Raw genomic sequence first — 27987 nt, 5'->3', positions numbered from 1 at the left:
AAATTTGGCATCTCTCGTGTGTATAAACATCAAACAAACTATTTAATTGAAGCATATAAAAATATACATGCAGAGTCCCTTAACAAGCTAGTGTTTGATTATACACCGGGATTAATACAATGAAGGAAAATGTCGCATATGATTTAAATTAAAATCAAATAATCAGCTAGAATTGCGTATGGCATTCAAATAATATTTATGGTTTACAAACGCTTAATACCAATTCATTTATCTTCCTTGTGTCTCATGAAGTATTTGTCCCCAAAGATGATTTCAAAGATATGTCCACTGTGTTTAAAGTAAGCACGTAAGACGAACAAGTTATTCAGCGTGCACTCGCTTTAAACTTCCTTGTAAACCTTGCCAGCTGATATTTAAACTATGTCACACAGTTTTATTTGTGCTTGTTTCAAATATAAAGAACAAACACATCTGACCAGAAATGAGGATATATTTAATATGGATATGCGTTATTTGGGATGGCCCAAATGAAACAAGTAAGTAAACTGTAATAAACTGTCTATCTAAAACAACGTTGTAAAACAAATTGTTGATTCACGAGAGCAATTTATAGAACGAGTGTTTATAAATGCCAACATATTGCATCACACAGACGATCAATAGTGTCATAGTTTTAACAATATATTCGAATTTCTTCTCATAATCATGTTTAATCATGACAGCGTTTGTGTATATCCTTAACCTGATGACTTTGCCGAAGTGTACATATTGCTGCTGATATTGTTTATTTATAAGAAAAATACACTGCATATTTATTTGTTGTGCGACCCAATAATGTGTTGTTAGTACTTCAGGCCAAATAAACAAAGATCTAGTAGAAAAGTATCTTTTCCATATGGTAAGTGTGTAGAAGAAAGTTTGTACACAAAGTCAATGTGTTTTACATTTCAGATGCACAGAATACTACACTGTCATTGCCATCGGCATTTCTAGGCTTTCAACTATCAATGTCGTGTGAGTTCACAGAAGCCACTCTAGGTTTCACATGGGTCAGGAGTTCAAACAGTACCGCGTTTTTCACGTCAGTTGGATCTATATATAACGTGTTTAGTGGTTCGCAATGTGTGCCGCCTGACCCTGAATTAGCGCCGAACCCTTCTCTATACAGCTTCAGCTGTCCCAGCACATCTAGACAAACATTGACAATAAAGAATGTGACCTTGGGTAACCATGGCGAAAGATGGCAATGTGGAGCATTCCCACTGAGCGGAGGAAGGTCTTACAGCAATTATGTCATTTTAAGTATTCTAGGTAAAGATTTAATTTACGATTGTTTCTTAAACAATTTTTACTTTTCTTTTATTTTAAATTAAAACATGTCTTTTCCAAAACTACGAGCACAAGTACACACCTTATTATTTCTATATTTAGATGCAAAGAAACAATTCCATCCTTTTTATTATGAATCTTTGCATGTGACTTCAGAATCCGTATTGTCTTTTACTTGAAATTTCAAGTCTTTTAGTATATGATTTAGGTGTATTCATAAGATTTTGTAATTTTCCGAAAACATGCAAGTCGTGCGTACACTTTGTATTACAACGACATCTCCTATAAAACTGCTGCGCAGATATACACAAATCATCACTGAAAAGACAGTTGAATGAACATTTTCTATAAAAGTTGTTCAAATCGTTCTCTTCATATGTAGGTATATTGAGCTTAAATATATTTGAAGTAAATAAAAGTTAATTATCATCTCTATAACTTCACATATCAAGGGGTTATTATTTGTTGATAAACATTAAATAGTGATCCTCAACTGGTCACGTCCTACGAATCACATTTATGTTTACTCATATTGTCAAAGAATAAAAAGCATCATCTCTGATACAAAACAAATCAGGAGTGTATATGCTGTGTGATAAAACAGGGTTTTCTACAAAATTTATTCAAATCAACACACGCCCTTGTGGTCACATAATAAATACTAAATAGCCTTATCTGAAAATAACTTGAAACTTCTTCTGCTATAATGCCATATAAATTCGCATAGTTATCTGCTATATAGTTCTTTCAAATCATACCCCTAGGGTAAAACCTAGCCGCGCACCAAGATAATTTATATAAACGTTTATATTAAATAAAACATATCAGCATATTAATTTAAACATCGAGAACGAAAGGTTAATTTTTTAGTATGAAGCATTGTTTAGAATTCTTTCACTAAGCTCATATACATTTTGCCCCTGGATTAAAGCCGACAATGCCTCACTGGTAAATGTTGTATAAAGACGTTAAAGATTATAAGACAACTTCTCTGAAGCCAAATACGGCAGTCCTTTGATATGAAGCATCGCAATACAATAAAGGTCTTGTAAAGAGGTATTCTTGCCACTGGGATCAAAACTGGCAACGCCCCAGTGTTCTTCTGATTTATATATACTTATGTAGCATGATAACTTTAAAAAATCATTCAAACAAGTGTTCACCATTTCATGCATGTTTTGTAACATCGGATAGTGGCCCTCTACACAATTAGATAACAAAATGCTGTTGGGGTCAAAAAAGTTTATGCACCAAGGTCGGTGTATGTATAAAGCATACACGACAAAAATTAATATAACACTTTCTTTAAAGGCCAAAATGTGTAATATTTGGAATTTACTATCATATAGTGGTTCTCTACTAAGTTTTGTGTAATAACGCCCATAGAATCAAAATTCACTTCGTTAAGCGACGATGTGGTGAGATATTTATTATTAAATATTGAAAACAAGCATAGTAATTTTTACAGCGAAATATTCTGAAACTACAACGCAGACATCTTACGTATTAGATACAAGACATCAATTTATGATCATGATCGAAGCTGGCCACACTCACTATGCAGGGAATCTATGTGAGATCATCATGACCCTCCTGTTTTATTTGAATAATATATTGAATACCTTTCAAAATGTTATTAACATTTCATCTCCTTTTTTCTAGATTTCTTGGAACTTATTTACAGTATCTTATGCGGAAAGTTTACCCAAAAGACTTGTTAAACATGAGTTAACAATAAAAAAAAACTCGGTTGTGTTAAATGGAAAACACTTCATACATAATATACGTTAGAGGTGCTTTGAGCAATTTCACCAAAAGTTATATAATTTATGTTAGATGTTTGCGAAAGGAAATACCTTAAGAAACATATTTAAGAATATAACACATATCATATAAAGTTTATTATATTTCACTTGATTGTATATTATTTTGTCGTTACAGTAACAAACCTTCCATTCACATTAACTATCAATCTGACTGGTTTTAGCTGTATATAAATGGTAAAGACTATGGGACACGGTTGAAGTGTGGCCCTTCCGGATTATTATATACATGTCTTCATATATCCGTATCAGTAATGCACGATACTAATTATCTAAATTTAGAATCGATCACGGTTTTAAGAAATATTCATGAAGGTCTGGTATAATTTATCGCATAATAATAACGTTTATATGTTAAATTAATTTGACGTATTATGTATATATAAAAGCAAATGACATAGTAATGACCGGATATGGAACATCCATCGATGGCGGAAGAACAACTTTGGGGAATGCATTGTCTTTGACGTGCTCGACAAAAGGAAATGTACTATTCGTTAGCTGGATGAAAACTGCAAACACACCGGGTTTATCAGAGCGGCAACTGTTGGGAAGTGGGGTGCTTAGTAACGGTACCTGTGTATTTGATCCACCTCCGCCCGTAGGGCTTATATGCATTTGTGTTAGTGCAAGGGAGTATACCTGTACCATTCAAGCACTAACCGTTTCTGATCACGGAGAGAGATGGAGATGCATTGCAGCTGTTGATGGAAAATTTAAATATAGCAACTATATTTTCATAACGATTAATAGTATGTCAAAGTAAACTTTTCATAACCATTAAACACAATCTAAATGGTACGCATTGCATTGTAATTTGCAAATTTCCTGACAAGCAAAACACATAAAATTAAATAACTATTACGACTTTAATGTATTGACACGTCTAAGTACTCGACTGAAAATTAGTTTTGGAGAATATTAATTGCTTTTCTAAAATGAAATTTCTTTAAAATATATTTTGGTCAATTCATAAGAGAATAAGGAGACATCCAGAAAATATGAGTGATCCCGAATAGAGCTACAACCATTCGGTTTGATGCATCGAAAAACCGGTTCAACGCCGCCGATTCGATTTCGACACCAATACGTCAAATTTCGATTTGATTCACTGCAATCCCGACTTTTCCGCATTTTAAATCTTACTTTCCAAATCCGTCGTCTAAACGTTATTGTCACTTGTAATACGTCTTGTGATTGGTCAATAGCCAATATGGCATCCAATGAATAAATGAATAACATGCTGAGCATTACATCAGCCGGTAAAATGGCTTCTTCAACCATGCCAAAAGACGCGCCGTCAAAATAAAATCAAAGTACTGACAGTACTGGTGTGACGATGCTTTTGAGGAGGATTGATATAAAAGCATCTATTTATGTTTATCTACATCACCACAATTGTGTATGTGAGTACGAAAATTTTCGGCAGGAAAATAAATGGGTACGAAAATTTTGGATACAAAAATTATGCCAAAAAATGTCTACGAAAAAAGATTCGGTAACGAAAAAAATTTTGGCACGAAAAAAAATTGGGTACGAAAAATAATTTGGTTACGAGCAAAATTTAGGTACGAATAAAAAATTGGGTACGAAAAAATTGGGTACGAAAAATGTAGGATACGAAAACAAATTGGGGGTACGGGGAAGTAGTACCCGTGGGGAGCTTGATCCATTCCACGAAACTCGGAGACGGGTTACATTCTCGATCAAATATAACAAGAAATATCTTTTAAAAGATATTCGACGTGTATTTTCTGTACCACTTATCTTTGAAAACGTTCTGTTACATTAAAACGTTTGTGGGTTATAATATTACGTTTCAGCATATAAATTCAAAACTTGACATGCTCTTTAATTACACCAGGCTCTTTAATTTCACATGTATATCATACCAAACTTTATTTTTCGTTGTTTCCTTTCCTAAGTTAATGATGCTATGTGTACGGACGTGATTTCACATGCCCATGTGCATGAACATATAATTTTTCTCTTTTTATTATTTTTTTCTCTAATTCAATAAGCTTAGACATGTTTGTTCGTTAAGTACGGCAATAATTTCTTGATGATTCGCGAAAGTAGGTATGGGCACATAGTCGTAAGAGCTCTTGAATACGTGAGTTCGACCATGAACACATGGTAAGGTTAACTTAATCTCCGCGATATGACCTAATATGTGTTTAAAACAGCAAACAATATCCAACAAACGAATGAATTATCAAACATAGCATGTGCACTGATGTGGCTCTGTAATTTCTGTTTGAAAAGTTTATTAAATATGCAAAATGAGCAAGCATGCATAAGAGCGAGTTTCATAGATATGTTACGGCTCATTATGCTGTTTATATACCATAGTCGCTACAACGTTTACAAATGGCAGGTTCGAAATAATTCGTTTTCTTCAGACTCATGATCGCGTTGAAAGGTAATTATACACGTTTTAATTCGCAATTTATTTACTGAATCTCGACAAATGTCAAATACAATACAGAAATTGCATAGTTGTTTCTTTGATCTTTAATTATGTAGTGGATTGAATATAATAGTAACTGATTTAAAATTAACGTTTTCAAACTATTATTAAATCTTTTTCCCAGAATATGCTGTCCTATTTATAGATGAGCTTCCTATACCTTTATCAATGATAATCAGCGAGGTATGCCGATTAGAAAAATCGAGCTATCTCAATCGGACTGGCTCGGTCTTTTACATAGGTCGCCATTGTGAATAATTGTTCATGGTATAATAACTTAGACGATGCTTCGCAGCATCGTCAAAAAATAAAAAAAAAGTATGGGTACATTTCGGGTTTCGCTAAGGATCTGATGCAAAGGCAACTTGCAAAACGTGTTTTGTTGACGTAAGTTACCCATATGGTTTGTTTACTAATCTGTGTGCATTCTGTTAAGAAGTCAACTGGAAGTTGTTTATATAAGTTGTTTGTTTCACATCTTTATATTAAATACTTTCATGTTTTTTTGTTGTTGTTCTTTCTGTTTAACACTTGTGATACATTGTGCATTTTTTGCTATTTAAAAATAACTCAACAAGACGTTTTGTTAAAAAAATGTTACTTATGAAAGAATGATGCGTTTTTAGATTTTATTTCAAAAAGTAAACACTTTAAATGTACAACACAATAAGTTAATAACAAATGCCAAACATATTAATTCATGCTCTAAACAAACCAAACATAAGCAGCACATATTTTCATTTGAATCGAATCGAAAATAATCGAATCGGAACATTTGGTTTCAAAATCGAATCGAATCGAATGGTGGGTGAATCGTTTCAGCTCTAATCCCGAGTGATGCAGTTTATAAACCCGAAGTTAAGTTCCCGCTTATGTTCACATGCTATGTACACTTTCGAAAACCGAGTGCAAAAAATAAAAAAAAAGTATGGGTACATTTCGGGTTTCGCTAAGGTAACTTGCAAAACGTGTTTTGTTGACGTAAGTTACCCATATGGTTTGTTTACTAATCTGTGTGCATTCTGTTAAGAAGTCAACTGGAAGTTGTTTATATAAGTTGTTTGTTTCACATCTTTATATTAAATACTTTCATGTTTTTTTGTTGTTGTTCTTTCTGTTTAACACTTGTGATACATTGTGCATTTTTTGCTATTTAAAAATAACTCAACAAGACGTTTTGTTAAAAAAATGTTACTTATGAAAGAATGATGCGTTTTTAGATTTTATTTCAAAAAGTAAACACTTTAAATGTACAACACAATAAGTTAATAACAAATGCCAAACATATTAATTCATGCTCTAAACAAACCAAACATAAGCAGCACATATTTTCATTTGAATCGAATCGAAAATAATCGAATCGGAACATTTGGTTTCAAAATCGAATCGAATCGAATGGTGGGTGAATCGTTTCAGCTCTAATCCCGAGTGATGCAGTTTATAAACCCGAACTTAAGTTCCCGCTTATGTTCACATGCTATGTACACTTTCGAAAACCGAGTGCATATAGCAGGTACATGTGAGTGAGTTCTAAAACCTTCGCAAAATGCCAGACTTCTCTGAAAACACTGTATTAAGTTATTAACATTCACGTTGCCTTAAACATGTTATCGTTCTAAATCTTGCTGTTTGAACTATTTACAGAGCTGCACCCGAATATATATGAAAATAGTGAACGTCCTTATATTGAAACATTTAGATCAAAATGTTTACATAAAGATAGTGCGTTTATTTAAGTGAGGAAGTAAAGTTGATGTGATGTTATTCATTATTCACATTACCTTTGAGATAACAAATTGTGTATATTGTCAACAGACGAACCCTCATAGCACTTAGTTGCACTAAATGGTTGTCTTTTCTGTAAGTTATAAGCGTAACATATCAATTAGTTGTGTATGTTTACTTGCATCGAGTTTTTTTTTTATTTTAATGCCTATTTGCGCATAAGTTTCAGACATACGTTATTTAAGTTATCAATGTCTGTACGGGGCAGTTGAAACATGCAATATTTAATGCATTACGGTATGAGATTCAATTTCTTTATATGATAATCAGTTCATTATTTGATTAATACGAGACATTTTTGTTATTTTACATAAATGACAATTCTTTTTTGTATCAACGAAAATTATTTTTCCAGATTATATTTGTAATACTATTCAAATAGCCTTCATGCAAAACGCGTTATTTAAAAAAGTGTACTACCGTATGTTTTTCTACTGTTTATGGTTATCATTAGTTTTTCGCTTTATGCTTCAACAGATCTAGCTGGTTTAAAGAAAAATGAAGTTCTAAAATACGGTATTTTTTATACAATTATTAGTTTATATTGATTAAATATCACGACTGGTATATTACATTACTTGAAAAAAGTTCATATTTTCAGTATGTTCGTAAATAAAATTTCGCGATGTGAAATCGAAAGTACATTGCGAAAATAGATGACATAACGATATACACACTATAAATAACGCAAGTAGATTGATCATTTTATATATAAAATTCACTACGCATGCACAATTTGCATTCCTGTGGTCACCACGTTACGATGAGGATCAATCTACTTGCGTTATTTATAGTTAACTGGTAGTTACCTGGAACTTGTTCCCAGAAAAGTTTATTACCGAATATTCTGAAAATATGAAATTTAATCAAAATAAACTAAAAATTGTAAAAAACCCACTGTATTTTAGAACTTTTCTTTTTTTCGTCAATCGCGGTTGACGGTCCCTTTAAGCGCTAGTATCCAAGTCAATCATTTTGTCAGTGTATTTATCTTAATATGTTTATCACAGAGACATGATTAAATCTGGTCTGAATCTGAATGTATTTAATATAAAGACGCCCCTTTTTTGCAAGTACATATTTGCCAGTAATCGTCCCAGAATGATTTTCAAATATTAAGAAAATTATGTATTAAAATAAATTTTTATTGAAATTCCATGTAAAAACAACAAGTATTATAACATAAGTTTAAATATGTGAATGATATATACATCAAATATAATATTTCATAAATTATCAATTTTGTAGGATATTATGTGCCTACTGGAGCGTATAAAAGGTGGTGTTGTCATATTATTTCAGTCCATATCAGCAAATTAGAAATGTCACCAAACGTTGATCCAGTCTCATTGATTGTCAATCAGTCGGCGCAGTTTACATGCACCAGTGACTTCGGTAGACCTACTCCATTCGTTTACTGGTTTATTGACGATAAAACAAATAAGGAGTCCATTATCAACATCACTACTTTATCCGTAATAACCACACTGAGTGAGAACGCTACTATCAGCACACTGGCTTTCATGCCTTCGAAAACTTACCATAACATGCGTTTATACTGCTCTGGAAACAACGGTGGACCAACAGTCAGTTCTTCATTGAAACCATTATTGAATATTTTATGTAAGCTTTTTTATCTTGTGAAATATGAACACATCAAGTTTGTTTGTAAAAGTACTTCATTATCAACATGACGCAGTTGATGAATATAATGCATTTATTGAACTATAGGTTATAATCAGACCTATCCATTAACGTTGCATTTGCTTATACAAATTTCATTTAAGATTGCGAATGTATTAAGTTTCTGTTCATTTAATGGTTGTATTTGTTTGTTCATAGTAATTTATCAGATAATCAGATAATAAACAAATAATTCATATGATAAACACTATGTTTAACAGTTGGACCTACACAACATGAATTCAACTACAATGGTTCAATGGTTGCTGGATCTTTGGCTGTCTTATCTGGAATGTCCTTCCTCCTTACATGCAAGAGTAGCGGTAATCCTCCGCCGGCTTTTACATGGACATATCCTGGAGGTACAGCAACAGGTGAAAATCTTGTGATATCAAGAAAGGGGTCTACAACACGACGGTAACTACACGTGCAGTTCTCGCAATACTATGACGCCTTCGATTGGTTCCATTAGATCTGAAACGACATATTCTTCGATATCTGTACAAGTGAATGGTGAGAAAGATTAACTTATAATTTGTGCAATTCCTTGTGAAATTTGTTCGACGGTTCTTGTTAGAGTATACAATGTATTACAAGAATGGCTTACATATTTAAGATTTAATATCAAACGGTCTCTTTTACAATTGATACAGTTCCAATTACACACGTTGAAATGGCGTATCCAACATCAAACATGGTGTTCATCGAAGATAATGACTCCACCACACTAGAATGTAAAACATCACCAGGAAAACCTGTCGCCATCATAAAGTGGTACAAAGACAATAGAACACCAGAGAATAACAAAGATGATGTAGAAATGTCGTCTTCAAGTGTACAATCGCTTCCAGACGGAGTCATTAAAAGTGTCCTTAATTACACAGCCACACGCGGTGATGGCGACATGAGAATATATTGCACGGGGAACAACATCGGGCAAACTCTTACGTCAAACAGACATGCTAAACTTATAATCGCCTGTATGTCAAGTATATTAAACTATTTAAAGTAAAACGAAATTGTTATTTTCAACAACAAATACGCAATATATGTAAGTATTCGTGTAAGAAAACCTAAATACTCACTCTTTAATACACTCTTACTTGTGAAGGGACCATCGTCTTATGTTGTTAAAATCGTTCACGTTACCTTTATTAAGTATACACATATATTGCACCGTTCGCACAGTGTGTCACGTGTCTTCGTTAATATATTAAAACGAATATGTAAACAGCTTAAACTTTTTATGATTGCAGCTTCTCCTGACGTGCCGTCATCTGTTGCGGTCACCAAAGTTGCATCAACGTCTGTAAGGGTTTCCCTCCGCTACCTGTCTACAGGACATATGCTTCAATGGTTTATTATTGAAGTAAACAAAGAAGACAGTGAATGGATTAAACAATCTGTGTTAGCTGCATTTTTCAATCTTAGCTCCTCTGATGTTTACTTCGAATTGACAATGTTGGAACAGTCAACACAGTATAGTATACGAGTTTACGCAGAAAACATCTTAGGTCAAAGTGGACCTTCAGATATCGTATCATTTAAAACATTGGCTACAGAAGCTTCGGGTATGTTTATATTATATTTTTCTACTGCATTGCCTTTAACAATAATATAATATGTATTTGACTATAAATAGCAAGTAAGACATGTACGACTCGCGTGCGGGCAGTTACATGGCTGCTCTTGACCAATAAAATATTATATATTATACATTTTGCGAGGTCAATCTTTTTTGGGTGAAACTGTTTTCGATCGTGCGACGTTTGCAACATTTAGTCTTCATTAAGTCAAGTCAAAACTAAGTAGACTATAAAAACATACATATACAAATTCATTATAAAAGACTACACATTATTTATTATAAAAACTACATAAAATAAAAACAAACACTAAACATAATTGAATCCATAGACTTAATCGATGAATCGGATGATTCTATATAAATCGTTTTGAACCTTAAAGCTCGACCAGAGAACAGAACAACCCAACAGGATTATCGTAACTGAAAATATCTTAAATGATGTATTTCAATTCCATGAAAGTTTCAAATTATTCTCTACTAACAAGCAATCCATTACTGAAATGGTGTTGAATTTGTAGATGATTTATTTAAAAAGAAATTTCTAAAGCTAATATTTTCTCGACAAAAGCAACAATTTCCCAAATCTTCGTGTCAAAAAAAGAGTCCACCTAACACGTATATATTTCTTTACTAATATAGATAATACATTTCTCATCATACGTCATTAATAACATTACTACTACAATGAAAATCAAGAAGGAATGCTGGTTTGTTAGTATATCTAAATTGCAATTAATTAAAGAAACAACACAGGACTTCAGTCATTTTAAAATAAAACATTCGACAGCGACGGACCACAAGTTTATAATCGGCCCTAACCGAGAAAGTTCCACAAGTCTTTATATCGTCATCGGGCCGAGTTAAGACGTCCTGTTATAGTTTAATTTCCAAACTTGCAACTATGGCCCAGCAAGTATACACGATCAGCTTTATGTAACAAGTACAATTTTTATGTGAAAGTGCATCGTTGAAAAAGAGAAATATTTATAATACATTTGTTTCTCTTGTTAGCATGCGCAAGGGTTTGATAGCACTCATACATATTCGTGTATAATTAGCAAAAGTCGCCACTAAGTAAAGCATTAATAATAACAGGTTTTTTAAATGCTGTATTGTAATCAAATTGTTATGCACATTGCTATTATCAGATTCACCCAATACGTCTCCCCAGTCATTTAGCGTGGGTGCAATAAGCGGAGGTGTTGTCGGAGGTGTTATATTAGGATTCTTTCTCGGAATCCTAGGATCGTGGATTATCATGAATCGAAGAACTAACTCCCAAGGAGGTACCGATTGAAATGCGGCAATTTAAGAATAGAGATACCAGTGTATCATGTTGAATTAATTGTTGCTTTTGATAACGACCATATGTGCATATCGTACGAACGTCGGCTTTCTAACGTGTATTACATAGACAAGCATCATTATCAACACTTTAATGAAGTTGAGGTAAAAACAAACAACAAAATATTGTTTCAGTAAATATTTTACAAAACGCAATCATTTACGGCAGCTCGAGCATATTTTTCAAATGCTATATCTATTCCAGGTAACCAACCTGGGCCCAAAATCACGTAAGTCACTCCGTTGATTTAAACATTTTCATCTAGTTTAGTTTATTTATCGTGAATATTGTCATTAATGATCGTTAGGACAGAGCATTCGTGTCGTTCATTTGGGTGATATAATTATACAATAATTATATATAATAAATATAATATAATATAATAATATAATGCTATTTAGGTCAGACAATTTATCAGGAAGTGATGATGCCCATTCGTCAAGACCACCACATCCTGCGGACAGAATTCAACGTGTAACTTACTCTCAAAATTCACACGATAATGAACACCTTCGAAGAGTTCATGCTTCAACTGTTAAAGCATACGAGAACGCGGATATAAGTGAGGAAAACGAAAGTAATTTCAAGCGCTCCGATGTATATATTTGTCATTCTATAAAAACAAGATTATCCATTAATAAAAAAGATCATTCATTAATCAATCAAATAAGTAAACCATGTTTTAGACTTGTATATATTTGTAATACGGCATAGGGCGGATGATAGGGCTCGTACACGAATAACTAAGCAAATCATGATAGCATTGTATTATATAGTTGGCTTTTAAAAGGACATTAACCATTAACATGATCGTATATTTTATTTCATGTTTAGGAAAGACAAAAGCGAATACAGAAATGCGCCTCAGGTAAATATCAATCGAGCAAAATTAGTATCCCTAAATCTATGTTGCGTTCTTATTCCATAAATTTATCTTGAATATAAAGCATGGTCCTGATTAAATGTAAATTTAATAATAAATGTGCGTCACTATACATGTCGTTTCAGGGAATCGACGCCGCATGCAATGTATGAATCTATTGCGGTCGACAATCGAGGAAATCAAGAATTCGAAATGATAAAGACGTCAGGAATATAACTCATAATTAGACCGTTTAATCTAATTTCGTGAATACTACACTACATTATAATAATAATAATAAAATCTTCATTTAAAAAGATAGACTTGTTAAGAAATACATCAGATGAAATTACATAATATGCAATTTATATAATACATTTCTTATTTTCAACAAGGTCTTCTAACAAAATACAATTTACAACAAATACATCATATTTCATCTTGAGCAATAAGAACAAAACATAAAGAATCATATATGCATGCACACTTATAATGATATATATTATAATTAAAAAAAAATGACAGACATAAAACTACAATAACCATTTATGCAAGAACAGTGTTCAAACATTAAACTAATGTTATTTACTAAAACAACATGAAGCATGTTCAGTTTATTTCATAAATTGTGGAAGAAAGATAAGCTTTTAATTGTTTCTTAAATGTACTTAAATTGTTCGTTTGACATATAGTCTGGGGTAACGAATTCCAAATTTTTTTGCTAGAAAATCCAAACGATTGTTTTAAATAGATTGTTTTGGGTATTCGCACTAGCTTCAAATCCCCCTTTTCGCAAGATCGCAAGTTATAGTGATTATTTTGTGAAGGTGTCAAAAGGTCACGTATGTATGTTGGGGTTTGATTGTGGAATGCTTTAAATACAATAACTGACGTGAAATAGTGAATACGCTGTTCGAAAGTCAACCATTTTAGATCTTTAAATGGTGTTTTTGAAATAGTGTTGTACTTTTTATTTAAAATATGTGCACCACAACGCTTTTGTATTTTGACTATTCTATTAATTTCCGTTTTGGCCGCTGAACTCCAGGTAACGCAATAATTTATTTAATCGATGCTAAACCTAAGTAACATATGTCTCAAGCACTTGTACCAACTTTCTGATGTTTTAACGAGTGCGGACATATTGATAAAATAGTTCAAGAACCAACACCTTCCAAGACAAGAATGCTGATGGAATGTTGCAAGTTGGGTAACTAGTTATCATTTTGTTGTACATTTATTTTGCCGTTTTAAGGTGATTTAAATATGTTGATGACGATTTACGAATGATGAATGTTGCGCAGAATTATGACCGTTCCAACCATGAAAGATGCGCAATGCTATTTTACTAATGATTGTTGCTTTTCTTGGTAAAAATAAAATTGAATGGCAATAAATATCATACAAAGTGTTTTTTTTTAAATATGATATATTCTGTTTATCTTTAGACTAAGTTTTAAAACCTCAAAATGAACTATCGTTTTATTTGAATTATGCATATTATATTCTTATATAGCATAATATATGCACATTTGCTAACGAAAACATGTGTTTGCGTCTATTTAAAGGTATTTATCTTCGAAATCATGTTCTATCCTACAGATTATCTTCAAAGGCATGTTGTTCTATATGATTGTTTATGACGACGAGCTAAATATTCTATTACATATAAGTCAAAATAAACAATTATATTCTAAAAACTACAAATACATACTAATACCATGTACTGGAACAAAATAATGTCGGTTCGCAAAAGGTTCTCAGTGTCATGTTTAAATGTTTAATGTACATGTATAATATTAATAATTACCTAACACAATTAAGATTATTGTGAAAGATTGTAACGGTTGATTTGATTGCAATATAAAATAGTTGTATTGTCTAAAATGGTATGTCGGTACAATTTATTCGGGAGTTTTACATAACATAATTCAAGTTAAGCTGTCTTCACATTATTATAAACATCTTCAGAAGCTATTAGTTGCTGTGTTATATGCGGGTAAGCACTTTATATTTGTAATTTGTAAATATGTTTTTAGTTTGAAGCATATTGTTGATAAGCGTTCGCGATCATATAAATATAAATATTTTAAGAACACTAGATTTTACTTGTAAGTGTCCATTTTCCCTTCATTTTGAGGGTTACATTGACACAATTAACGACCGAAGTAATTATCGTCTGATCATATTCGTATCAACAGGTATAATTTTATTAATTGATATAATGGGTACTTATCATAGAAACAACAAATGATAAACGTCCGGAGTTTCAGGTCTGATGTCACAACGTGTGTTTCAAATATTGTCTGATATTTTAAGATTTGAAAGTAAACCTAGTCTAAAACATATATATATATATATAATTTTAATTTGCCTAAGCTTCATCGCTATATATATATATATATATATATATATATATATATATATATATATATATATATATATATATATATATATATATATATATATATATATATATATATATATAAAAGTAAAGTTTACGTGTATATATTAACGAATATCAAGAGTTTATCTTTAAAACTCATATAACAATATATTCTTAACTTAATCAAAAATATATGTTGTATGCGAAAAAATGGATTAACCGAAATTACACATTCCTTTTTATATACCTGACTCTATACCACGACTGTCATCTCCATTACTTTAACAGTTTATATGCTGCTCATATAAATACATAAATGGGCACGACTGTCACTACTAGTAATTTAACAGTTTCCTCAGTTTCAATTATAATTTTTATTTAAAACTTAATGAATGAACAAAAAGCTAAGTTGATGTTTTAGGAGAAATGCTCATTGTTACAAGACAGACGTAATACAGAAATATTCAATCGATTTTATTTATAGTCGTACATCATATCTTAATATTATGAATTATTAATTTATGGAATTGTTAAATATCTTGAGGCTTGCATACATTTATCCTTACTCTTATATCGTGATTTTAAAGTTTAGTATGTTCTTTATGCAGCCAATGTTTATCTCACAACTTCAATTGAATAAAATGTACATGGTATATACATTTACTGAAGGTCCTGTTGCATTACATGTTGGTATCAATATAAAGAAGTGAAACTCCAGCTGCTGGAGCAGTATTGAATTTTCATTAAAAACAATTAGTTGGTCCTTTATTTAAGGCAAGTGACCGATTGCCCAAACACTACAAAACAGCACAATTCAGCACAATGCAAACCAACATAAACACACAATATGAATCAAGTCATAAATGGTGTTCAACTCCTAAGTACGTTATATTTTAACGCCCTTTTCTGTCAATCAGACTTTTATATTAAACATCATGATATGTGTTCTATATTCGTTGTAATTGATAATACAATCAATGAGATATATAACCTTTTAACCCATTTCCCTTGTTTAGTCTAATTGCAATCATCCTCGCCATAATCATCAACATTAGTAACATCACAAAAAAACCATCCCAAACATAATGTTAATTTTTCCTCATCAACAACAACACCATACTACTATCACCGGCATTATCACCATCGTCTTCGGCATTAAAATTGTATTGTTATTAAAATCTAAACCGCCATCATATTGTTAGGACCTGGAGTATTGATTAACTTGTTTATTATCTGTTATTTTATAATGTGAACAAACTGCTATTGTTTATATTATCATTTACTCAACCATTACACTATCCCATACACAAGATTATAATTAAAGCGTTTAATTGTAATATTAACTGATAGAGTAATCATTTAAATATGTTTTGTCTAATGATTATAATTAGAACTTGAATTCCAAAACTTACTGTCGATGTCCGAACTTCAAGGAAGCAAGTCCAACCGTCATCTTGCAATGATTCTATTGGTTATATTCATTTCTAAGTGACTTAACATTGTATGATTATAATAATACGACTATAAGTTACTTTAAGACACTATTTTATAGTCATTAAACGTTCATATATGTTGTTATATGTGCAAAATTCGCCATTCCTAAAAAGTACTTTTCAGCTGTTGAAATATTTCGGATATATTGTACCGTAACATTTCTTCTCTGTCAAAACTGCATTTTGTTTAGGTCAGAGAGAAGTATATTTGTTTATTGTTAGATGTAGAATCTTTTGCTCATCTATATTTTCTCCTAAAATGTTCTTTTGTTAGTTAAAATATAATATTATTGTTGAATGTTTTGCCGCTAGAGAACTTTGTTTAGAATTTAGGATTCCTCAATGCATTTGATTGGTTGTCGCAATCCTAAGTCGTTTTGATTGGCTTAGCCGAATTCCTAAGACATTAGTGCGCAGAATCACGCAGAATCCTAAATCCTAAGTGCTTAGCGACAGGTTTAAATAGCGCCGATAAACAACCTTTGACACCTATCTGTCAAGATCAGTTCAGATCACTTTTTGAAAGTTCAAATAAAATTTATTTATCCCTTCATTTAAAGTAATAGTACTATAACTTCGTATGGCGTCATTCACCATTCCGAAGATGGTAAGTGTTATTTTGTCACATTAGATGAGCGCTTCGTTAGGAACTCCAGAGAGCTTTAAATTTGATGAAAGGTTATCGGCATTATTAAAATTGTAATATTGTTCAATGATATTGTGTTTATATGAGAACTGATGCATATGGACTATTTTTAATATCAATACAAACAAGATTTTGAAACCGTGAAACTGTGTTCTTCACATTATTGAAAGTGTCATCCTGACACGAGCACTTAGAAGACAATGAAGAAGGTTTACATTGCCCGTACCTAAGGATGGGGTATACTACAATTGGTGTCAGAAGTGCGGCAAATTTTATTTACATAAACAGCCGAGTGTTCGAAACCCACGCCTAGAAAAAGAAATGAAATAACATACTTTACTAATTGTTTTCATAAGACAGATCTAAGTCAAATTTAAGAATTTAATACGACTATCCTGTAATAATATTGGCAGACTCCACGTTTTAATTATGGCATCGCCAGATCCAGAAATATCGTTTGACAGACGAATCGTTTTAAGTGACCATTCTTCACTAAATACTGTTGATGAAATTAATCATGAGCATTCCATAACAGAAGACCCTGAAAATACCCAGCCTACCTCTGAAATGCGTAAAAATAAGACAAACAACAATCCATTTAGTTCTATTCCAGTAAGCAGAAACCATGGCGATTGCCCCCACCCCTCGACGTATAATGTCCCAATACAACATTCTCTAATGAAACCCGACAGTTATGATGGTACCAAGTGCTTTGAGCAGTACATGTCCCATTTTGAGGATTGTGCTGAACTCTCGTACTGGGATTATAGAACGAAGGTCCTAGTATTAGCAAGCAGTCTCCGCGGTGCAGCTCGTAACTACTACATAAGCTTATCATAATCGGAACGACGTGACTATGAAACACTGACGTCGAGGCTAGCCCAGCGATTTGGTACCAGTAAACATCAAAACTTGTGGTTTTTAAAATTTGAGAACCGACCGCGTATGCGTGGCGAATCCATTGCTTCTTTAGCCGATGATATAAGACAGCTTGCCCAAAAAGCGTATGCTGATCTTGATAGCATTGCAGTTTAGCGATTAGCACTAAATCAGCTATACAAGCAAATTTCAGGCGATATGCACTACCGTTGCATTGATAACAACTGTCACACAGTTAACGACGCCGTCAGCGTCAAAGAACGCTACGACGCTATCCTTTGCAATCCCCAATCAACCCCTGTCCGCGCCTTGGATGTTCACGATGTTTCACAGTATGAATCACAGATTTTGACTGCTATTCAGCGGCTCGAGACCCGAATTGAACATATTGAAAAAGTATGTTCCCATTGTCCCCTTGATCAACGTTTAATGCCGAGTAGGTCATAACGTGAATGTTTCGGATGCAATTCGCCGTCGCATTTATGGCGTGCAGCCAATGATCAACGCAATTTTGTGCGTCCCTCCTCGAGACCTGGTCGAGATGATAGAGCGAATAATGACTTCCGTTCCCCATATCCCCGACCATTGTCCCTGGTCCCTGATGTTCCACCTCGTTCTAACCCCCGTCAATCAAACTCGGAAAACTAATTGTAGCTGGTGCTGAGGGTCAGCGAAATCACTTGGAAGACCCATTTAATGTGATGATGTTCCGGTTGTCGGAATTCATACTGCTCGTTCTGGAGCAGATATTAATAAATATGATAATGGTTTTTATGCTACTGGTACACTTTTAAATAGTGATTGTAATTTCTTGATTGTGTGTGGCGCAACAACGTCGTTTATTTCAAGTAGAAAATTTTCTGAGTTGCAGAAAGAAAATGACATTTCATTATTACCAGTGCAGCAAACGTTTCACACAGTTAATGGCGAAAATATGAACGTTTTTGGCCGAGTGCAGTTGACAATCAAGTTGAGTTTAATTTCATTTGTTGTTCAATTTATTGTGTGTGATATTGAGTCTGATTGTATTATTGGCCAAGATTTTCTTAGCGAAAATGTTGATAGTATAAGCTATAGACGTTCATGTCTAACTGTTGGGAGTAAAACAATTCCTTTGTGGATGGGTGGTACTGCTTTACAAATTTGTAGAGTTGAGGTGCGAAATACCACCAAAATCCCGACACACTCCCGTGCATGGATTCCTGTAAACATACCGTTCTCAGAACATTTGGGTCCAACAGGTTTTTATGAGCCCTCTTTCGATCTGATAAGTAAAAATGGGTTTTGTGCTGTTGGTGGCATTATCAATGTTTCAAATGCGGATGCAAAAGTAAGTGTCATTAATTTAGGTTAAGAGCCTGCTACTCTACATGCAAATACAGCGTTAGGTACATGTGAGTCGTTTGATGAGTGCAGCGATGGTCCACGCAATGCACGAGTTACAGGGCAACAGCCCTGTCAATCACTTCCTTTATATTTGACAGAACTTTTTGAACGTAGCACTGTTCACTTGAATGGGTAAAAAAAGCTGATTTCAACAGTCTCCTTTGTAAATATAGCAGTGTGTTCTCCTCTTCACCTGAGGACATAGGTCGTACTAATTTAGTACAGCATGCCATAAATACAGGAAATGCAGCTCCCATCAGACAAACACCTCGTCGGTTACCACTTGGTAAAAGGGCCATTGAAAAAGAAGGTGATATCTAACATGTTACACAGAGGCATAATTGAGCCATCTAACAGTGCTTGGGCATCTCCAGTAGTGTTAGTAACCAAAAAGGACGGCACACCGCGGTTTTGCATTGATCATAGGCGACTCAACGACGTGACAGTAAAAGACGCATATCCTCTTCCAAGGGTGGATGACTGCATTGACGCTCTAAGCGGTGCTAAATTATTCTCGTCAATGGAACTAAACAGTGGCTACTGGCAGGTTAACATGAAAGATAGTGACAAAGAGAAGACTGCATTTGCAACGTCCATGGGGTTGTACAAGTTCACGGTCATGAGTTTTGGTTTCGCTAATGCTCCTTCTACATTTTAGAGGTTGATGGAAAATGTACTCAGAGGTCTGCAATGACTTATATGTCTCTTGTACATGGATGATATTATTTCCCCATGCTCCACAATATCCGATGGGCTAATTAGGTTAGACAATATCTTCAAGCGTCTTCAGCAAGCCAATTTGAAGCTTAAGCGATCAAAATGTATCTTCTTTTAAAAAGAAGTTAAATTCTTAGGACATATTGTGTCCGAAGCTGGTATCCAAACTGATCCTGCAAAGATCGCAGCTGTCAAGGACTGGCCAACACCCAGTACTGCAAAAGGAATCAAGAGTTTCTTGGGTCTCTGTTCCTATTTTAGACGTTTTGTAAAGGATTCGCTGCAATTGCAAAACCCTTGCATAAGGTTTCTGATTAGTCCGTAAAATTTGTGTTGACCACTGAATGCGAAAGTGCATTTCAAACATTGAAATCTGCTATTAGTTCTTCTCCCATTCCTGGCTATTCAATACCAGGTGCAAAGTTCATTCTTGATAAGGATGCTAGTGATTTTGCTACTGAAGCAGTTCTGTCTCAACTACAAAATAATGTTGAAGTAGTTATTGCTTATTACAGCAAGTCTCTTAATGACCATGAACGCTCATATTGCGTTACACGCAAAGAACTTTTGGTTGTTGTGCAAGAACTAAAATCGTTTCACTGTAATCTCTATGGTCAGCCGATACTTTTGAGAACAGACAATGCTGCGGTCAGCTTGATGCGAAATCTCAAGGATGCGACTGGCCAAGTTGCGAGGTGGTTGGAAGAGCTGGGCACATATGATTTGACAGTCACTCATTGTGCAGGTCTCACAAACAGAAATGCAGACGCATTGTCACGCTCCCCTTGTTCAAAGTGTGCTAAACAAGAGAGTGGAAATCTGCAACAAGATCCACAAAGTGAATGTAGCAGCGCCCCTCACAATGATGACAGCATCTGATGTTTTAAATGGTCAATCCTCTATTCCAAGTAGAGTTGTTAAGCAAGCTCCTGATTCTTCTTATATTTTGTTGAAGTCAACTTTGGGTAATATTCCAAAATGATCACCTGATCACATTCGAGAAAAACAAATCTGTGATCCAGATCTTAAAGTTATTATCCAGATTTTAGAACAATCACCAGAGCAACCACCATGGAAAGCAGTCAGCGACAAATCATCTACCGTCAAAACACTGTGGCGCATGATGGATCGGTTGAGCATATCACAAGGTCTCCTTTGTCGTAAATGGTTTTAAAATTACGATAAACTGCAAACCCAGATCATTGTTCCAGAAAGTATTTACACTGATGTTGTACATTATTTCCATGATATACCTTTAGGTGGTCATTAAGGTGCTAATAAAACACTTGCAAAAGTGCGTCAGATTTTCGATTGGCCAGGTATGAAATAGTTTGTTGAAAAAAATTGTCTTCAATGTACCAAATGTGCAGCTCGTAAAACAAGCAAACCAACAAGGTCACCTCTTGGACACTCGGTAGTATTAGCTCCACTCGAACGTGTTGCCGTGGATATTCATGGGCCACTGCCGAGATCAGAATCTGGTTATTCATATGTTTTTGTAATTTGTGATTGTTTTACACGGTGGACTGAGGCTATTACATTACATAATCAAGCACCAGAGACAGTTTCAAAGGCTTTTGTTGACACGTATGTTTCAAGATTTGAAGATCCTTTGTCATTTCATTCCGATCAAGGTAGTAATTTCACTTTTTCTTTATTCAATGACATGTGTGCACTGCTTCACATTAAGCACACAACTTCAACAGCTCTGCATTCACAATCCAATGGAATGGTTGAACGATTTAATCGAACACTTGGAACTATGTTAACCATGTACTGCTCATCAAATCAAAGGTCTTGGGATACTTTTCTTCCCCAGTTTATGATGGCGTACCGTTCGTCAGTTAACTCAAGTACTAAACAAACACCAAATTGGATGGTTTTCGGTCAAGACATTGTCTTGCCTTTACAAGCATGTATAGGTCTGCCACCCCAGTGTGATGACTCAGATCAACCTGAAACATACGTAACAAAACTTCAAGATAATCTCACGACAATTCACAATTTGGCAAGAAAAGTGCTTAATGACAAAATTAAGTATCGCAAGCGTCACTATGATTTACAAGCAAAAGCTAGACCTTTTAATGCCGGTGACCCAGTATGGTTGCATGATACAACACGTCGTCCTGGTACGTGCAGTAAACTGTCCCCTCAATGGAAAGGTCCATACGTTATCACTGAAAAAGTAAATGATCTAGTATACTTGGTTAAAATATTAGCTATGGCACCAGCTAAAGCAGTACATGTTGATCGACTTATAAGATACAAAGGCACCCATTTGCCAAAATGGATAGAGTTTAAAGTCCACTGTCAAAGTAGAACTGTAAATGACAAAATAACCGTATATTGTTGATGTCTACACACACGCGAAGAATTGTATTAACGGTACGTTTATTGATGTCTTCAGACATTCATTATAAAGAATATTTTTTTAGTTATTAGAAGTTCCTTTCTGCGTCTGTATCAAAGCATGATAAATACCTAAAAGATCGGACAAATAAGTCATACAAGTACCTATTCGTGGTAGACGAATTTTGTGCACATAAAGCTGATGTACGTATTTGATAATCGAAGGCGCGCGCAATTGAGAGCTCTCTGGAGATAATGAAGTTGGTCTGATCACCCAGCTGCGATTTATCCCGTGTTGATTGTTGTTTCTGCTAGACATCAGATGTGCACCAAACTTTATATCTACCAGCGCTTAGACGAAACTTTGTATGTTTCAGTGTTCATCAAAGGTACCTGATGACGATGTTCTGTGTCCTTTCTGCGTGTCAGACAAGACAAGAGAATTCAAAAGAGTTGGAGATCTACGTCATCACGTTAAGACGAAGCACCCAGCTGAAATGGAGGTTGCTCCAAAAGGCCTATTTTCTGCTAAAGCCTGCTTCTTCTTTTCTATCAATCCCCTTGAATATGCCAAGCTTCACGATGTTAACAAGGAAATTTCAGATGAGGCCCAGTACGCAAGATATCTAATGGCAAAGTGGTCCACTGGAAGAACCCCAGGCATCGAGGAGAGGACTTCCAAGTGGGAAGAAGCGCTACGCCAACCTCAACGTCCCAGCAAACGAAAAGCCACAAACTCTCTGTTCCTTATAGCCATTGTGACCACTCTGGACTCAATCAAGACATTTGCCGAATCTGTATTTGGAGTACTTCAAGTTCGTCTGTCCAGAAATATCTTCACGGATCGTCGCGCGGTGGACAATCTTAAGCGACGTCAATCACTTGTTAAATATGTCATAGAACCAACCGGCCGGTGGTCAACATATCCAAACAAGGCACCCATGATAGAAGAACATACATACCATCAGAAGAAAGGATAACATAATTTTTAAGGCCTTCTGCATGGCTGATGATGAAGATGCAATATCTATCCGTTCACCTTCTCCAATTTCTCTTCACCCTGATGAAATCACCAACACGACACTATCTTCCTCATCTACATCCACTATCAACAAGACACCTACTCCTCGACCGTCAACACCCCTGCAAGAACTTTCCATCATTGTTAATGCTAAGAAAGCACGACCAGCTACTCCTGCAACACCATTATTTGATGAACTATCAGCACCTGTTCCCGCACAGGTCACCGCTGTCACCGCTTCAAACTGACACCTCTACTCTTCAAGATACTCAACTATTGAACCAAACAACGCTCCTCCTTCACCTCTTCAAGATGATTTCCGCACACCTGCTCTTCATTCCAACAATCTTCAAGATCTTCCACCAGCCACACCCAACTACGATCCAACTCCACTAGCCCATTGCCACTCCCACCTCAGCTGACAACCTCTACACACCTACTCCTTCTGCAAAACTTCTTAGATTTAAAGCAAGATCCCTGCTCGTTAATGGCAACATGCCTCTATTTCCATCTGCAAAACGGGACTGGGCAACTGTTGAAGAAGAGTCTGTCGTTCTTCTTTCCAAGATTTTGTGGCCCCCAAAGAACTTGAGAAGACTCACCCCAGACCAGCGTCTTCTGGCTGTTGAATTTGCCAGCATGTTCCTTACCCAGGGCGAACGACACTCCTCACCCCTTCTTCCAGAGCGACCGTTCCTGATCCACAATTTTCACTTTCGTTTGCTTCCTGGCTCTGCAGGCTTTCCCCTGGATAACAAGGCAAAGGCCAGAATCTACACTTATCAGTCTCTTCTGGACATTGCCAATGGAAAGGACTAGTCCCCGTTTACTCATCAAGAAGATCTCCTCAAGGCCCTAACTCATCTCTCCAAGAATTCATCGACGCTACTTGATAAAATAATTCACATCCCTGTAAGAGTTTAAATATAGTGTTAAAGTGAAAATTGTCAAAAGTGACTGTTTATGTAATTCATGTAATTGAAGTTATTACACCAAGTTAATTTGTAAAACTTCTTTAAATGTATTCATAATAATTAAGTGTGTACGCATCAAAAAGGAAATTCTTGCAATGTTGGACATTTAATGTGAAAATTAAAAAGATGGACACTATGTGAACATTTTTTATGAAATATGCACATTTTGTCAACAGTGAACATTGACTGTGAAAATAATTAACACTATGAAGTTACTTGTGATTGAATGATGTGCCATGAACTTTAAAGATAACAATTTAAACATGGACTTTTTATGTGTTATATTGAATTGTGTTCCGTGGACTTGTGTGCTCACCATATGGGCATCACCATAAACCTTTGAACAGTGTTTCAATGTCATTTGCATTTTAAATAATGAACATTGAAGCCTTGAAAAGTGCTATTCTTACCTGGAAACTGTGAAAGAACAGCTGCATGTTAAAATTTAAACTGAAATAAGAATGGCATTCATGTTATTATAATAAATAACCTGTTTTGTTGATAAACTATGCAATTCTTATTTAATGATGTATTTTCTGATTGTTGTTATTCTTCAAACTTCAGGAGAAGTTTATTTCTTTAAGGTAGGGGAAATGTAAGGACCTGGAGTATTCATTAACTTGTTTATTATCTGTTATTTAATAATGTAAACAAACTGCTATTGTTTATATTATCATTTACTCAACCATTACACTATCCCATACACAAGATTATGGTTAAAGTGTTTAATTGTTACATTGACCGATAGAGTAATCATTTAAATATGTTTTGTCTAATGATTATAAACAGAACTTGAATTCCAAAACTTACTGTCAATGTCCGAACTTCAAGGAAGCAAGTCCAACCATCATCTTGCAATGATTCTATTGGTTACATTCATTTCTAAGTGACTTAACATTGTATGATTATAATAATACGACTATAAGTAACTTTAAGACACTATTTTATAGTCATTAAATGTTCATATATATTGTTATTTGTGTAAAATTTGCCATTCCTTAAAAGTTATTTTCAGCTGTTGAAATATTTCGGATATATTGTACCGTAATATTTCTTCTCTGTCAAAACTGCATTTTTGTTTAGGTCAGAGAGTAGTATATTTGTTTATTGTTAGATGTAGAATCTTTTGCTTATCTATATTTGCTCCTAAAATATTCTTTTATTAGTTAAAATATAATATTATTGTTGAATGTTGTGCCGCTATAGAACTTTGTTTAGGATTTAGGATTCCTAAAATGCATTTGATTGGTTGTCGCAATCATAAGTCGTTTTGATTGGCTTAGCCGAATTCCTAAGACATAAGTGCGCAGAATCACGCAGAATCCTAAATCCTAAGTGCTTAGCGACAGGTATAAATAGCGCCGATAAACAACTTTTGGCATCTATCTGTCAAGATCAGTTCAGATCACTTTTTGAAAGTTCATGTAAAATTTATTTATCCCTTCATTTAAAGTAATAGTACTATAACTTCGTATGGCGTCATTCACAATTCCGAAGATGGTGAGCGTTATTTTGTCACATTAGATGAGCGCTTCGTTAGGAACTCCAGAGAGCTTTAAATATGATGAAAGTTTATTGGCATTATTAAACTTGTAATACTGTTCAATGATATTGTGTTTATATGAGAACTGATGCATATGGACTATTTTAAATATCAATACAAACACGATTTTGAAACCGTGAAACTGTGTTCTTCCCATTATTGAAAGTGTAATCCTGACAAGGGCACTTGGAAGACAACGAAGAAGGTTAACATTGCCCGTACCTAAGGGTGGGGTAAACTACAATATTATAACTTGTATCGGCATATGATACACAATTTTCAAAGCAATAATTTAGAAACAACACATACTGTATAATGATATGTCTATATCAAGACCATTGAGCATTTCCATTAATATTGAAATATTGATCTGGTTATGAACACACTCCTGATTTTACTCTTCTTACTCCCGATTGTAATGATGATTACCTTGAAGAAATTGCAAATTTGATTATGAAAATCATAATGATGATGGTGATGTGTATGTTGGAATATTATTGCAAAGACGAGGTTAATAATGACGACGAATGAGAGAATTCGGAAGGCATTTACTAAAGGAGTTTGTAATTTTCACAGCCAAAGATCGTTTTGTTTCACCGTCTGTATGCACTACTTCGAAGTACTGTGACCGGTATTCGGTTTTAAGACCGAAGTTGGGGCTGCACCAAAGTGCTGTACCACAATGCCTTTTGTTTACACCAAAGCAAACCTGGCATTATTTTCAGTGCTTTGACTGTATGTTGTCTAATACAAGACTTCTGAACGTTCGTTGAACTTTGGTTTCAAGGCTAAAAGGTTTCGCGAAATTTGGTGTCCGGCCTGGAAGATTGTTTTCTTGGTATCAAATGACCCTTCCATGGAAAAGATGTATTGGTATTACTAGATTTAATATGCGTGTAAGTTTCTGCGTTTAATTATCAATTCAAATTTTCATAAAAAACATATTCCGTTTTAATGCCATATTCACATTTTTAGGTAATTATTTATGAATTGCTCTATTATACAGACAAATCGAAAAAATACCTTAATAACACTAAAAATTGGCTAAAAAACTACTATCCCTGAGATGCCAAATATTATTTTTGAAGATTTTTCTTTAATTTGGAAAATGTATGGTTTGACGCAGTTAGTTTTAAGAATTATTCGAATAAAATATATTATTGGTATTACAAGCCGTTATCATTTAACTACAAATTCCTGTCTTCTTTTTATTTCGTGGGTCTTCCTCAGTCGTTTTAACATAGGAGACTTACAAAAAAAATTTTCGGATACAAGTTTAACTCGAACGATATAAATACATACAGTTATATAAACTTTTAAATCAGGGAATGTTCGAAGTTTTTTTTTTGATGACCCGTTTAATACAGCCTTTTTATTAACTAAAGAGAAACAAATGTTCAAAGCGACATACTTTAATTCGAGCGAAGGATGAAAAGGTCATGTATGCTTCAAATTGCCATCCCCCATGGAATTGGGATGTTACCCATCAGACATTGTTTATTCTGAATAACGGCTCTATACAACTTACGAACACTCATCCCCAGACAAATTAAGGGTAATTTATGAGCTAGAGAGTAACTGTTTAAAAGTTGATCTCCACGTTTTTCTTGAATTGCAATTTGATTCAGGTTGGGTATGTATTTAAATATTGCTTCAAATATTGTTTTGTGATTTGTCTCTGCATCTAAAATGTGTCTGCAACAATATCGTGCTGTTCATTCGTTGAAAGATGGATGTTTTGGATGCG

General features: G+C 34.3%; 1 protein-coding gene across 3 annotated transcripts; it reads left to right on the top strand.

Moving 5' to 3' along the window:
* Nucleotides 1–347: 347 nt before the first annotated feature.
* LOC127881552 (uncharacterized) lies at nt 348–13125 on the top strand. Of its 3 annotated transcripts, none has more exons than XM_052429542.1 (11): nt 348–497; nt 913–1272; nt 8671–8788; nt 9273–9564; nt 9705–10031; nt 10308–10622; nt 11788–11925; nt 12189–12213; nt 12386–12561; nt 12819–12852; nt 12993–13125. In XM_052429542.1, exons 4-11 carry the CDS (start codon nt 9498–9500, stop codon nt 13081–13083), a joined length of 1173 nt encoding a protein of 390 aa, XP_052285502.1. In that variant the 5' UTR covers nt 348–497; nt 913–1272; nt 8671–8788; nt 9273–9497; the 3' UTR covers nt 13084–13125. The 3 variants fall into 3 exon arrangements, with proteins under 3 accessions (XP_052285502.1, XP_052285501.1, XP_052285500.1); XM_052429541.1 differs by having other exon boundaries at nt 8671–8954; XM_052429540.1 differs by having other exon boundaries at nt 8671–8991.
* The last annotated feature ends 14862 nt before the right edge of the window (nt 13126–27987 follow it).

Source organism: Dreissena polymorpha, chromosome 5, assembly GCF_020536995.1.
Source record: "Dreissena polymorpha isolate Duluth1 chromosome 5, UMN_Dpol_1.0, whole genome shotgun sequence".
Lineage (NCBI taxonomy): Eukaryota > Metazoa > Mollusca > Bivalvia > Myida > Dreissenidae > Dreissena > Dreissena polymorpha.
The sequence above is the reverse complement of the archived record's forward strand: the minus strand, read 5'-3'. Positions and strand labels throughout refer to the sequence as shown.

What these genes read in the sequence shown, in the direction of transcription:
- LOC127881552 (XM_052429542.1), top strand. Translation starts at nt 9,498, where the DNA reads ATGACGCCTTCGATTGGTTCCATTAGATCTGAAACGACATATTCTTCG. An exon ending in GATATCTGTACAAGTGAATG is followed by an intron (nt 9,565 to 9,704) that starts GTGAGAAAGATT and finishes CAATTGATACAG; the next exon opens with TTCCAATTACACACGTTGAA. An exon ending in ATTGGCTACAGAAGCTTCGG is followed by an intron (nt 10,623 to 11,787) that starts GTATGTTTATAT and finishes TGCTATTATCAG; the next exon opens with ATTCACCCAATACGTCTCCC.